Below are 14220 nucleotides of genomic sequence, written 5' to 3' on the forward strand. Positions count from 1 at the left end.
ATGGGAGTGAGTTGTCAGTGAACACCCCAAGTACCTCACGCATGCGATGGCGGACAGCAACCTCTACACCGCAACAGCACGAGCCTGCGTATTCGTAGCTGCAGAGACTGTAACCAGGGACTCATCCTGTATTTCCATGTACCAGAGCGGCAGAGAAGGGTTCAGAGGACACAACCACTTTGGTGCATTAATAGAAAGTAGCACAGCCTCCCAGATCAGAGCAAGTAACAAGCGGAGTAAACAAAAATTCCCATCCAGAGTCATAACATGCAGGGGAAGTAAACACAGGCAGGGGCTCCAGCCCAAGCTGGGTAGGGCAATACCTGTGAAGTCCCTCCAGATCTACCCATCACACATGAAATGTGCCCCAGGTGCATTCATGCTGGAGTTGAAAGCAATGCCCTACAATTTCAGACTTGTGAGCTACCATACAGTTGTAACTGAGAAAGCTCCTTTCAAGAGCTTATGCATCATTAACTTTTATCACTGCCCTCTCCTCCTAGGCACCATACCCTTTTGGATTCCCATCTAATCTTCTTTCCCCAAGATCTCCCCCAATTGAGCTTTTCTTTGAGAGAGGGAAGGAATGTGTGTCTCACTCCATGCACAGCGAGAGGAGAAGGGAGAAGACAGTCATCATAAAAAGTTAAAAGTACTATCGATAAGCATCAAAGACAGTCTGACCCATGCACTTAAGTAAATGATTGTCCATGGCGACCTGTTTGCAGAACAACCTGACACAAGGGGACCAGGCTTGCTGGGGGACTGTCAAGTACTACTAATAACAAGGGATTAGTGGCTTTGCACAGTTCTGTCCTGCTGCAACATCCCTTTTCACCTCCATCTCTGACTCTGGAAATAATATAGAAGAGTAGAATTTGTCTCACCCAAATAGAGACACCTCCAGCTGAACTGATTGCACAGGCTCTCTTTACATTCAGCAGAGAAAAATAAACCCTTTGAGGACACAATTCACACCAGCCTAAGGGAGACATGCAGACGATTAGCTCAAGCGCAGACACCTCACATGAGACAGGGTGAACGCCATGCAGTGCATACGGATGAAGCTGTGTGCAAGGGATTCATTGGGAGCATTCCCTGCAAAGGTCTTGCTCATAGATGGACAACGGTTGAATTCACAAAGAGGCAAAAGGAGGCCAAAAAGGTAGGTGCTCAGGTCCCACTAAATATTTTTGGACTCCTTGGAAACACCCAGGGAGCAAGCTAGAGCTGCATCACGGAAAGGGTCTGCAGATCCAGAATTCAGAGAACACCCAGAGGCTGGTAAGACCACCCAACTCAGACACAACCTGGACACCGCTCTTGGGTTGAAAAGCTAAACGTAAATCCAAGGTTATGCTGGCATTTGCTAGTGCATCCACAATCTCTGAACTTCAACGTGTTGAAGAATGCTTCGTTTCAGTCATTTGTCATCCCTGTTGTACAAATTGCCTTTGCTATGCAAAAACCAACGCACTTCTTTCACACAGAAGAAACTGCAGACAATACAAGCCAAGGAGGAGCCAAGCAACTGAAAATCCCCACACTGTCACTCCTGAGCTGGCACAGCAACCTTAGATGGCTTGTTAAAATTATTTGCTTTTCATAAATGCACAAACATCTGCAAAGTTTTGTTGTTTGTAAAATGTTTTGGACCAGACCCTTTGGTCTAGCTTTGTCTTTCAATATGTCCGGTACTATCTTCATGCCAAGATAAAACAAAACAATTCAAGAGAGTGAAATATTTATGCATGTGACCCTTCAGAAATGCAGGAACTTCTATGCAGAGACCCATTCAGAAGACCAACAAAATGAATGGCCCAGATTCAACTAACACAAAGGAAAGCAGCCTTCTCCCCAAGTCCCTCCTTTAAAACCTGTAACAGATATAAGAAAAATTGGGCCCAAAGAAGTCTGAGCACAGGCTGCAGTCCAAGACCAGCTGCTTCTTCCATTTATAGCCACATTCACTTCAGCTTCGTCACAACATCTTGGACAACACAAAAGTGTCTGTGGGCCTGTTTGTTTGCTGGAGGAGTAAAGAACACAACTGGCTTGCTGTCAAATTATGTTTTTTGCTCACAACGATGTTTGATCTTCTCAAAACAAAGTTATCTCTCTATAATCTCAATTTGGTTCCTCAAGTCCTCTTACACAGTTTATAGAGTTGGCACCGTACCCAGCCTATGGTGTCCCTTCAACTACTGGCCAACAGAAACATCTCAGGCAGGGACAGAGGTCTAGAAATAGTTTAGAAGAAAATTATTTCTTAACTACAGAAGGTTCATCACCATTGCCATCGCTTCCCTCCCCCAGCAGACAGCAGAGAAGTCACAAAACGAGCGGCCAGGCCTTACTGCAGGAGATCAAAGCAAACTCTTCATTTATCTTGGTCAAGATAACGGATTTTATTTGCCTTATCAGCCTGAAGGATGATTAACCTAAATGTGAGAAAGCTTGAAGATGCCAAGGGAGTTGATGGGCGGGGAACATGTTCCCCAGCACGACTGCCATGGGCTCCAGACATGCAGATACCAAAAGATAAACAGAGAAAGTCTTGGGTCTGGTTTGTACACGCCACCCTCAGCCAGGGCTGCATCTCCCCACCGCTGCCAGCGTCACTTGTACACCTGCAAACCCAACGTCAGGCAGGAGCGCTCACCCACGTTTCTCAGCGCAGCAAAGGCACCTCTCTGCCCAGGGGCTGTCTGGAAGGCAGCGGCTGCCCCGGTTTGCGTTCACAGAGGTGAAGAGCCAGGAGGGTCCTGCAGCTGCACAGGGCTCACACCCCACTGATGAGCACAGACCCCACGAGCCTGGAGAGAGCCAGCACTGCAGGTGTCGTGCAGTTGGTCACCTTCTGCCTGGAACAGGAGGCTTTGACGTCTCCAGAGACACATTCAGCCTTAGATGCTTCCTGCAAGGTTCAGGAAGCAATGACATTGATACACAACTCAGCCCACAGACCAACTTAGCAATGGAAGAGACCCGCCAGGTCCCTCAGCCCAGCACCAGGAGGACTCTGCAGCTCAGCATCCACAAGTTCGCCCTCTCCTGGTCTGAAATGATGCGAGGCAGGGAAAGGAAGTGGGAACCATAAGGTTTCCTATGGGAAACTATTCCTTCGCATAACGAACCTCCACTGGGGAGATCTCTGCTTTTCCTATGGGCCCCCAGGGACTTCCAACAGGGCAAATGAATTCTCTGTGATTGCACCTGGGTCTGGCTGTCTGCACTGGAGAGCGGGGACAGGCAGACCCGCTGCCCAGGGCGCACCCTGCGTGGCTGGAGCACCCACATGGGACCAGGATGGCATCCACATAAACTGTGTCCACACAGACACAAAGAAGGGGACACGTGAATGCCAACGTGACCAGAGCTGAACACGATGTAATGAGTTTGGGAACAGCATTCCTGGGGGGCAGAGACGTGCAGCAGAAGTACCATCACACCTACATCGCCTGGCCTCCTTGCTGCCATCCTCCATGCCCAAAATACACCCCAAAAGGAACTGAGGTGCACAGGACAGCCAGGGACAGAGCACACGGTGGGAAGGGGAAAGCAGAAAGCACCCAGCCCCCCTGCTGCCCTCCCCGTGTGGGCAGGAGGCCGGGCACGTGGCCTCCCGGATCAAGCAGCGTCTCCGCCATGGGACGCAATCATCTCCCCCGCACAAGCTCCTTCGCTCCAAGTCACTGGCGCTGCAGGTCTCCATTTTTCCAGATTATCTCATTTTTGGCACCTGAGTTCACAAACTGGGACTCTGCGTTTCTCACTCAGCCCCTCCATTTGGTATCTTGAGCTGTAGGCACTTCGCCGTTAAAAATAATAACAACAACAAAAAAAGACTACCCGTAATCTAGCCCAAATGTGTCAGCTGGTTTTAAGGAAATGTTTCCCTACAGCTTTAATCTCTCTGTACAGTTAAATTGCTGTGCTGCTCGGGGAGCTGGAAATGATTACTCACTGCATCTCCACTCAGCCCTGGCCCCTTCATTGCGGGGAGGGTTGCTGTGTTAACAGTCATCCAAATCCCTCTAACCCCCAGCTCCAGCAAGGCAGCCCAGCCCCGCGCTCGGCATCACCCTTGCAGGACAGCACAGAAGAACAGTCACCCCAAGGCTCGGGTGGCTTTGCTTCTCCATCCCCGCGTGTCCACAGCAGGATGGAGGCTTTGGGGGGGCACAGGGCTGCAGCCCCCACCACAGCTTCCCCAGCACACAGCCTTTGCAAGGAGCTCAGTTGATCTGAAAGTTTTTCTTCTTTATTTTTGTAATTTTTTAATTTTAGCTCAACTCTAAGGGAGCCTCTAAAATAGCAAGTTCTAAAGGAAAGGCTTTCCATAGGAGTCCAAGGCTGGAAAAAAGAGTGAAAAAGTTGAATTGCTTCACTCTCCTGATGTCATCCTGCTTGTTCTGCAGCAAAATAGGAGGGGGGACCCAGCTGTTTCTTAAGAGGCTGTCCCAAAGGGGAGCATCAGGCAGCGATGGGACAAAGACTCCAAAAAAGGTGAAAGCTCAGAGATGGTTCAGAATGTTGTGCACATCACCATGGTGGGACACGGCTATTACAGAGGAAGGTTAAGTCCATGTTTTAGGTGAATGTTCCTGTTATTCATAGTATCTGCCTTGATTTATCTAAATAAGCTCCAGAGCATCCTTGCAAGAAAGGGCCATGGGGGAGGAGAACTGTGGCCCTACCAGTTGCCAAGAGCAGGAAAATGGTGGGAGGGCAGGAGCAGGCGGCAGAGCCGCGGTGGAGAGCTGCTTTGCTGGCAGCACACTGTGCCCAGGGCCCTGAGCAACGTGACCACAGCAGCTTGTGTGGAGGCAAAAAGGATCATCAGATCAAACCAGCTTTCACTTCTCATCTGGGATTGCTTCTAATCCATCACCTGAGATCCCAGAACTGAGCCTTCACCCCAGACACAAACAGGTTCAGATTTGGGGGGGAGCAGAGACAGAGTATTGAACCAAAGTAGAAACATTAACTTTTCTGGGACCAACGTCTTCCCCCCTCCAAATCCGACCACTACCACATTGCAAGGTGTGAAGAACAACAGAAGAACAAGATGTTCAACCATGCATGCAAAACGCCAGCAACGGGGGATACTGAGGCAGGAGGACGTGGCAGGATTAGCCAAGATGGACTTGATGTGGCTCTTCCTGAGGATTCATGTGTCCCACATCCAGCTCTGCAGGAGCCATCAAGATCTCTCCTTTTTGAAGGGCTGGCAGAGGTCTCTGAACGAAGTTCTGCTGCTCCCATAATGATTCCACTTTCCTTTCCTGGGCAGCCTCACTCAGCTGCAGGGGTAAGGATGCCAGTGTGGCAGGGCCATGGGGGACATCCCAGCAAAGCCGCTGCTCCAGAACAAGCCAGGGAGGAAGAAGAGGGTCAGAAGCAGGAGGTGACGGGGGCTGAGCAAGCCAGCACCCCACTGGCTGCAACACTAGCAAGGGTCACCGAAGCAGGACCCAGGTGCCAGGCAAAGGCAGCGGGAGGGCAGCCGGGGACACAGCCCCTGCCTCAGCCCCTCTGTCACGCCGGCTCTGCAGCGCGGTGCTGCGGGGAGGAACCAGCTCCAGCCACGCTGGTGCCGGCACCACGCACCCCGCTCGGACCTGCCCCACGGCACAAGAGAGGAACGGGCTTGGCCACCAGCACCAGCCTGGGCCAGCACCCAGGGCTGGGGGTGAACCACTGCCACAGCAGGAGCTCAGGAGAGGTTATCACCACCCACGAGCACTCATATTTGGATACGAAGATTTGGTAAATCCTACGCAGTGAAGACAGATTCCCACAGTGTCTGAGGCTGAAGGTTCAGAAACAGCACTTCCCCTCACCTTTTTTTTTTCCTGCTTATTTTTACTTGCTTGTGCCTCTTTCTGTCCTTTGCATATTCTCCCCTTGCCTACACCCACTGCACAACCCTGCTCAGATTTCTCTGGATGACTCTGACTACAGCAATCCACATCGCCCGGTCATCCCATCACGTTTCCATGTCCCAGCTGGGGAGCACCAGCCACCCTGGGGACACGAAGTCCAGCTTTGCCCAGGATGCCAGTGCAGTGGTACATCGCACCCGTGACGCACACCCATGTCCCATCTCCCTACTACTGATGGCCCGACTCAACGTTAAACCCACAGAAGTGCAGCCAGTGCTCCCCAGAGAGTGCAGGAAAGTGTGAGGCCTTGGAAAGGAAGAACAGGGATGAGGAGGAATGTTTCTTGCTCTTCTGCCCCACAAAGACACCTCCTGCCCTCCTCTCACCTTGAGAACCACGGCTCCAGAGCAGGCTCAGCCCACACCACCAGCCACACCGCCCTAACAAAGTTCAGCGCTGTAATTACTCCTTTCCTTTGTGGTTTGCTCTGAACTGCCAAGCTCTCAGCGATTGCCTTTCTCCTCTGACTGGCCTCTTCCTGCACAACACGCTCTCCTGCATACCTTCTGCAGCAGGACGAGGGGTTAAGGGCAAGGCAGCTGAGTCCCGGCAGCTGGGGGAAGGCAAGTCCCAGCACAGGGCTGAGGGCAGCTGGAGGCAGCTGCCTGCATCCCCTGCTCAGCTGTTTGCACCAGAGAGTCACCAAGCAATGGGATTGAGGGGCGTCCAGTGCCACAGGAGCATCTCTTGGGGTGCCCCAAACTCTGGGAGCAGCAAGAGGGAACAGGACTTCACGCCACGTGTGGTCTCTGCTGCAGACATCAGGGAGACAACAGTTTCACTGGGGGGTTGTGGTGGGGCCAGAGCTGCAGTGGAGCTGGAGAGCATTGGCAACGTGCCTGCACCCATCCACAGGGCTCCCTGAGGGCGCAGCCTCCCCAGAACTCCTCCATGTGCTTACACCAGCGACAAGGAGAGAGGCCATCACCCACACAGCATCACCCCAGGGTGGGTGTTGTGGACCAAGGGGAGGAGTGCCCTGAAACAGGGTCTTGCGTGAGACCAACCCCGGGGCAACCCTGAGTCACAGCGATGGAGGAGGTTGGGGACGAGCAGGAAGAGGACACAGGCTCTGACAGCAACTCTGGGCTGTACGTCTGTGCTGACATGGAGGGAGAAGGAGCCAGAGCCCTCCCTACCCCTACAACTTTGTCTCCTGGCTCTTGCTGGAGGACTGAAAGCCCCTTTTGTACCAGGAGCAAGGGCTGGCTCACTCTGCAAGGCAGACCCCAGACAGCTGGGCTCTTTGGTAAAACTCAGCCCCAGCAGCTGTCCTGGGCTTCTGGAGTCCTTTTCAATGCAAAGAGCTCTCCCCCTCCCCCGTGCCAGGCAGCTGGGGGATTCAGCAGCTGAGATGGTCTTCTGCTCTTAAAGTGTCCAACCATCTGCGGTTCAGAGCTTGGGAAGCTCAGAGCAGCCCCAACAGCAGGACAAGGCTGAGCACCCACCCACAGGAGAAGATGGGCCTCCTGGGCACCCTGCACATGGCGGCTGGGGGCAGAGAGCCCATAAGGGAGGCCCAGGCTGAACCCCACCATTGGGCTGGGTCTTAGGAGTTCAGCTGTGCTCAGCTGGAGATGGACCAACCTGCTACCTGCCAGAGGTGTTTGTCCACTCTTTAAAACCCAGCTCAGAAAACCCACACCTAAGCCATACACATGCACAGTGAGAGGAACCCACTCGTCTTATGGGTTTGATATCAGCTCCACCACTGACTCGATCTTAGACCATGCACACACACAACAAAACCTGGCCTCTCCACACACCCCGTTACTGCCCTGTAACCGCAGGGCTGCGCCCAGGGAGAGGAGATGGAGCAGGAGCAAGGGACCATCCCACAGCGGGGAGAGACAAGGGCACATGGTCCGTCCCCAGGGCCAGGCACGGATCTCCCAGGTCCTGGCTTGGCCACCACACATCATTTCACAACCCCCAGAGAGAGGCACAGGGTGGGGTGTGGAGGGGGTGCCCTCCAACCAGCTGCTGCATCCCTTGCAGGAGAGAGCTCGTGGGTGATGTGGAATGGAAAAATAATTAACAGGCCAGAAGAGGAAAAAAAAAAATCTCAAAAACATAAAGGAGAATAAATGATGGCTAGCGGGGGAGGGAAGCTGGCTTTAATACAGGATTAATCAAAAACAAGATAGAGCTAATATAAGCCAGGGCTCCAGTTTAATAGCAGCTCTGGTCCACGATGTTATTAAATTTTGGCTCCAAGGCCAAAAAAAATCCTGACTCCTGCTAATGAAGAGGCGGTTTCTGCTCCACAACCATAAGCAACAACACTAAACAACAAGTCATCACAACATGTCCACAACCACCGCCTCTCCAACACTTCAGAGGCTTTTCTAGATGCTGCACGGGTGGGTGGGTCCACACACGGGGCCCAAGCTGGCAGAACTGTCACTTTCTGCAAGCACCCAGGCTTTTCACATTTTTTTTTACTTCCTTATAGGCTTGACAGCATTTTTTATTCAAACTGACAGCTCTTTCAGCCAGGATAAATCCAGGGAGAACAGCCATGTATGTAAACACATCTGAGCACAGATCCAAGATCAGCCTCAAAAGGCATCACCACCGGAGCCGAAAGAGCAGCACACACACCCAGCACCCCTGCGTGGGCCCTGAGCCCACAGCAAGGGACGAAGGCAGGTATCAGCCAGCATCTCAGCCAAGCAGCTGCCTGGAGCTGTACTCACCTTCTTCTCTCTTTGGTGGGCTCTCCATCAGCGCCGGCTGCGGCTTTGGCTCGGCCTGGGGAGGCTGGCTGGCCAGGGGAGGCTCCGAGCTCTCCACCTGCCGCACCGGTGGGGCTGGGACCTCGGCAGCCTTCGCTACCTGAATTTCCACGCGCTTGGTGGCCGTGTCGGGCACAGGAGCATTGGCTGTCTCAGCTCTTCGCTGGGGCATCTCGGGGATCTTTGATGCCGGCGCCTCCACCCTCCGGAGAGCCGGCTCCTGGGGCTTGCCGAGGGTGATCTCAGTCCTCCTTGGGGTGGGCTCGGGGGGTTTGTGCCCCAGCACATCTGCTCTTTTGAGGCCAAACCTTGACAACCCTGAGGTGGAGTTCTCCACCTGCTTGGATGAGATGTCAATGGAGATTTCTGTTCTTCTGGACACCGGCTCGGGCAGTTTGGGTCCAGAGAGCTCCACTCTCCTTAGAGGGGGCTTGGGTGATCTTTGGCCCGTGGGGTCCGCATGTCGGGTGGATGGCTCCGAATTCCTGGCGCCAAGTTCCTGAAACTTCTGCGTGGAGCTAGACACGGTGGACCTGAGCAGGGGGTTTGGGGTCCGTCTTTGTGGGGTGGAGGAATTTGAAGACTGATCTACCTCCTCGACCTCAAAAGATCTTTTCAGAGCTGAAAAACATGAAAAGGAGTTCAGAATTTAGTTACCATCCACCTGAGCATGTCAAGAGACTCTTACAGGCACCACCTGGTCATAACCCTATTTCTGCTCCTCCACCTGAGGGTTCATAATCCCATTTAAAGCAGGTGGGGACTGAGGGCCAGGACCTGCCTCTTCAGACAAGTTACAAACCCAGTAACAAAACTGGAACCAGAGCCAGGAAATTCAACTCCAGAGCAGAAACCATCCCCGCACTGCCCTCCATCCCACCCGCACCCCACACGTGCCCAGAGGGGAGCAGAGGGTCCCATCATGGCACGGCAGAGAGGAGCACGGCACAGGACTCGGAGGCAGCCAGAGATCCAACTCCCAACACCTCCTTTTCCCTCTTGCATCTGAAGGATGTGCACATAAACACCGGCTTCCCGGTGAGCACTGCCAGCCAAATCCAAGCTGGGAACGGGAAAAAAAATCCCAGGAGAGCATCAAATCCATATAAATGCAGCAAGAAAACCAAAGGTGTCAGCCACAGAAGCTCATATCCTTAAAAACAAAGCTAGAGATCACCTGAGCCAAAGACTGAAGTGCTTTGAAAACACTGACATGAGAACCTGATACAAGGAAGGGACTGACTGGGAGGCCTTAGGGACATCCTAAAATCTAAATATTGTCATCCCCATTTTACCAACTGAGAAGTTAGGAGGCAAAGAGAGACAGATGCAACATCAAACTGAATGTTCTGATTTATGCTTGCAGAGGCAGCAATCCTGCCTTCACCAAGCCCCAGCACCGCGCAGGATCTGCCCTTGCTCTCAGCTGCAGCACAGCAGACACACAGGTACCCCCACGCAGCAGAGCAGCACTCGGACAAGTGCCCAGGGTTCACCTCTGCCCGTCACACGGGTCCCCCTCAGCACACACAGCTCCCTGGCTGGGCAGGCTACATCAGAGTGAAACCCCCAAACCCCCCTGAGCCGGGAGGGTGTCTAAGGAAACCTGATGGACGCTGGTGTCAGACCCCCAGCTTGGGGTCACAAAGCATCGCCAAAGGAAGCCTCCATCCATGAAGTGATGCTTCCATCCCACACGCAGTCGAGGGCCAGGAGCTGCCTGACCATGTCCTGGCTTATGCCTGGACATCTATGTGTCACCCAGACAGCCTTTCCCACCCCACTCCAGCCAGTCCTCTTTAACGAAGTAGATGCCCTTAAGCCCACCAGACTCTCTGCTCCACACAGGAGCCAACCAGGTGGAAACAAAAGGTAGAAATTAAAGGTTGAACTTCATAGGAAGGGGGGAAATGCAGAGAATGGCTGCTGGATCCCATCCAAATGCCACGAGCTGCCCATACGCAGCACCCAGGCAGGCATGGGGTCAGGGCAGGATGAAGCAAAGCCCTGGGCTCCCAAAGGAGCGTCCACGAGGTGAGGCTGAGCCAGTGTGGTACAACCTCAGCGTGATGACAGCCACGCTGCTAATGACCAGCACAAGTATCAGGAATGAGTCCACCCATCCTCTATCAACGGGATAACATCAGTGAGATTTAGCCTTTAAAAACCTGGGCTTCAGATCGCACAGGACGCCAGGAGCCGGGGGAGAGACTGGAGCACAGCCTTCCCTCGTCCCAGCATGTCCCGGAGCTGGAGAAGAGCCACCATGCAGGAAGCACCTCCTCTGCTCCACGGGGCTGCTCTGACCCCCCGGACAGGGCCAGAGGGCCTGGGGAGCTGGGGACCCTCCATCCCTCGGACACATCCGTTCGCCGGAGAGGAGCCATCTGGCGCGGCTGGGCCCAGCCGGCGGGACGGGGGGGCCGTCCACGTGGCAGCCGCCCTGGCTCTGCTCCGCCAGCAGATTGCAAAGGCGGCTGCTGACACCCACCACCCCCCTGCTCCAGGCAGGGCAGGCAGCAGATGTGGTGCCTCCATCCCGGGCAGCAGGGCTGGGGACAGCGATGGCCCCGTCCCCTGGCAGCAGCTCCGGGGGGTCCCAAAGGAGGTGGTGAGCGAAGCGAGACCCTCGGAGCTGGAGCTCACATGTTGGACAAGCCACGCGATGAGGAGGCACACAGGAGTTACAGTGTTAGGATAAAGGCTTTGGGCTGCTTTCCCTTTTTTGGGGGGAATACCCAAAAACTGCTGAATATGAATGCAAGGCTGCAAAACCAGCCAGAACAGGCACAGCAGAGGCTGCAAACAGGAGCCTCCCCAGGATGCTCCATATTAGTGACCTGGCAAAAACCCCTCCCAGGAGCCCCTCCGTGCTCAGGGACAGACAGACAGACCTGGGCATGGACACACACCCCTGTCCCCAGGTGTGGTTCATGCATGGGAACTGCTGGGAAGCAACGGGTGCCTGGGACGGGCTCCCGGCTGGCATGGGCAGGGAGGGGTGCACAGGGCAATTCACCCCAGTATTAATATCACCAGTTAATATCATTGATATCACCAGTTTCCTGATGGAAACAGCAGCACGGCCACTTTACAGCTCCAAACAGAGGAAAGCACCGAAGCACAACATGTAACATCCACCATGTAAAACCCAGGAGGGGCCCCATGAAGGGCACTTAGTGACAAAACAGTCTGTCCTGCATCTCAAAAATATTCAGACATTGGTAGAAGGAGGGAGGGAGGCGGTAAAGAAAAATAAAGACCTTGTCCCTCCATTTTATCTGCTCTGTTTTCTGAAACCCGTGGAGACTTTCCCAGCTGTGTCGCCATTCTCTCGCAGAGGTGAGATGCTCTCTGCAGCAATCCTTGCCCTGTGGGCTGTGCTTGGCACACCTCGTGCACTGCAGGTCTGTGTCTAAGTCTCAGTTCTCAGCACCTCCTGAACAATTAATGAAAAAAAAAAAGTCCCACACTTGAGAGCTGTTCTGACATGTCCATAACTCTCAGGTCTCCAAAACTGAGCTGGAGCTCAGGTTCTCCAGCACAGTCTTTTGTTTTCTTTCTCCATCTCACCCTTAATCCAGAAAACAACATTTTAGCTATTTTTTTCCCCAAAATCCCAAGTTTAAAACAATGCACCAGTCAAGCCCAGTTTGCATTTTGCAGGAAAACAAAGGGAGCGGAAGGGACGACCCGACGGGGAGCCTTTCCCCAGCCTTGAGCAAAGCCAGGCGGGCAGGAGCAGCGGAGGACACAGCCCGGCCAGGCACTGCCAGCTCTGTGATGGATGGGACCTCAGTTTTGTCCACATCAGGCCTTTAAAACCTGCTCATCACTCCTCCAGCCAGCCAGCTCAGTCTCCATTTATTCCCTTCAACAAAAGCAGCCTAATAACCTCATGACAGATGTGTCTGGAGGAACAGTTTGAAAGCAAATGCTCTCAAGGAACCTGATAGCAAAGGAAACACTGGCAAGCATCTTTCCTTAATGAACATCCCCCTGGAAATTTCTCAATACCAAGTGTTGTGGGGATTTTTTTTTCCACCCAATAACAAGCTTTGGATACAGAGACAGCCCTGCTGACCTCCAGGGTTCACTGCATGAACCATCTCCATTATCTCAGCTCCTTTGAGCCTCCCTGCCGCTTGCCACTGCCAAAGAAATGGTGGCACCTGTGACTGTGTGGTGGGTCACTCAATGGCAATGCTGGAGCTGCTGCACATGGCTTCAAACCTCTCAAAGTGCCCCAAGCCCAGGGAAAACCTGCCCAATGTCACCAGCGCGGTCTTTCTGGAGCACAGCCATCCCTTGCCCTTATCAAAGGGCTGGACTGAATACAACACCCAAAAATGGCTTTTCTCCAGGTCTTTTTGGGCCCTGCTGCAGAAAGGAGAAAAAGGTCAGAGCCCAGACACAAAGGGATTCAAAAAGCCTAAGGAAGAGCTGCAAAACCACGATTACAGCTGCAGGAGACTCGAGCCATCCAAATAATGCCTCCCATGCCAGTGCTGCAGTCCCAACGGGCAGTAAGGGGGTACTGAGGGGCTGGGCAAGGAACCGTCACCCCAAGAGAGGGTTAGAAATGGCTCAGCACAGTTTCTGACAGCAAAATCACGAGGACCCCCAGGTCCCAGTGGCATTCCCTCCCCAACGGTGTCATTGATCTGCTGGGGAACAGCCTGAGCGCTTTCCCACCCATGGCTCTCTGCAGTCCACCTCGTGCCTCTTGGCTGCACAGGGATTTCAGTACCCAGCTTGTCCTGCCGGCGCATTTGGCCACTGCCCTGAGTCCAGCATGGTCTGGAGAAGGTCAAACATCCCAGGCACAAGAAAGGAGGTGTTTCCACCTCTCAGACTGAGACCCACTGCCATGAACATGATCCTCAGGGATGCCACCTTCAGCAGTGGTGGTCCTCAGTGGGTCCCAGCACGGCTGCAGCTCCCCTGCTCCGCATCGCCTCTCTCCTGCTCCTTGCACAGTGAAGAGACAAGGAAGCAAAACAACTCTCAAAAAAAGAGAAGAAGCTTAAAAATAGCCTGTCCTGCTCAGAGCCAAGAAAGGAAAGTAAACAGCCTCTGCTCCAGATGACCCTCCTCCCGGCTTCCTGGGGGGAAGCTGGCGTGTTCATTACAACAACAGGAGCCGAAGGCAGGGCAGGGCTGCAGGGCCCCGCACCCCACTCCCACCTGCACGGTGCCGGGGTCCCATGCTGGCAGTCGGGGCTAATGCTCCGAGTCCCTGCCCGGCTCCACATCCACATGGCCCTGACACCCTGGGCCACAGTGTCCCTGCCCCGAGCAGGGTCCGGGATGGCCATGCTGCACGGTTATCCCCACTATGATCATTTCCAGGGGATTTTCAGCACTAGCAGGGCTTCCCCAGCCCCACCAGCAGCATCCGATCTGCTGGCAAGGGAAGAGGTGGAGGTGCCGAGCATCGCCCTTCCTTCTCTTCCTCTGGAGGTGTGTGCGCGGTGGGGTGTGAGCACAAAGCAGTGTTAGCATTGATAGGCACTTCCTTTTAACTGATTCCA

At 53.8% G+C, this 14220-nt stretch overlaps 1 protein-coding gene across 4 annotated transcripts in view; it reads right to left on the reverse strand.

Annotated features, from left to right (window-relative positions):
• SEPTIN9 (septin 9) overlaps positions 1-14220 on the reverse strand; it is a 144806-nt gene that overhangs the window by 50830 nt on the left and 79756 nt on the right. For all 4 annotated transcript variants that reach the window (XM_074888845.1, XM_074888847.1, XM_074888844.1 and 1 more), the window contains one exon: positions 8648-9307. In XM_074888845.1, the coding sequence (XP_074744946.1) occupies positions 8648-9307 (660 nt within the window). The remainder of the gene's footprint in view (positions 1-8647; positions 9308-14220) is intronic.

The sequence above is a fragment of the Strix uralensis genome, chromosome 19, assembly GCF_047716275.1.
Source record: "Strix uralensis isolate ZFMK-TIS-50842 chromosome 19, bStrUra1, whole genome shotgun sequence".
Lineage (NCBI taxonomy): Eukaryota > Metazoa > Chordata > Aves > Strigiformes > Strigidae > Strix > Strix uralensis.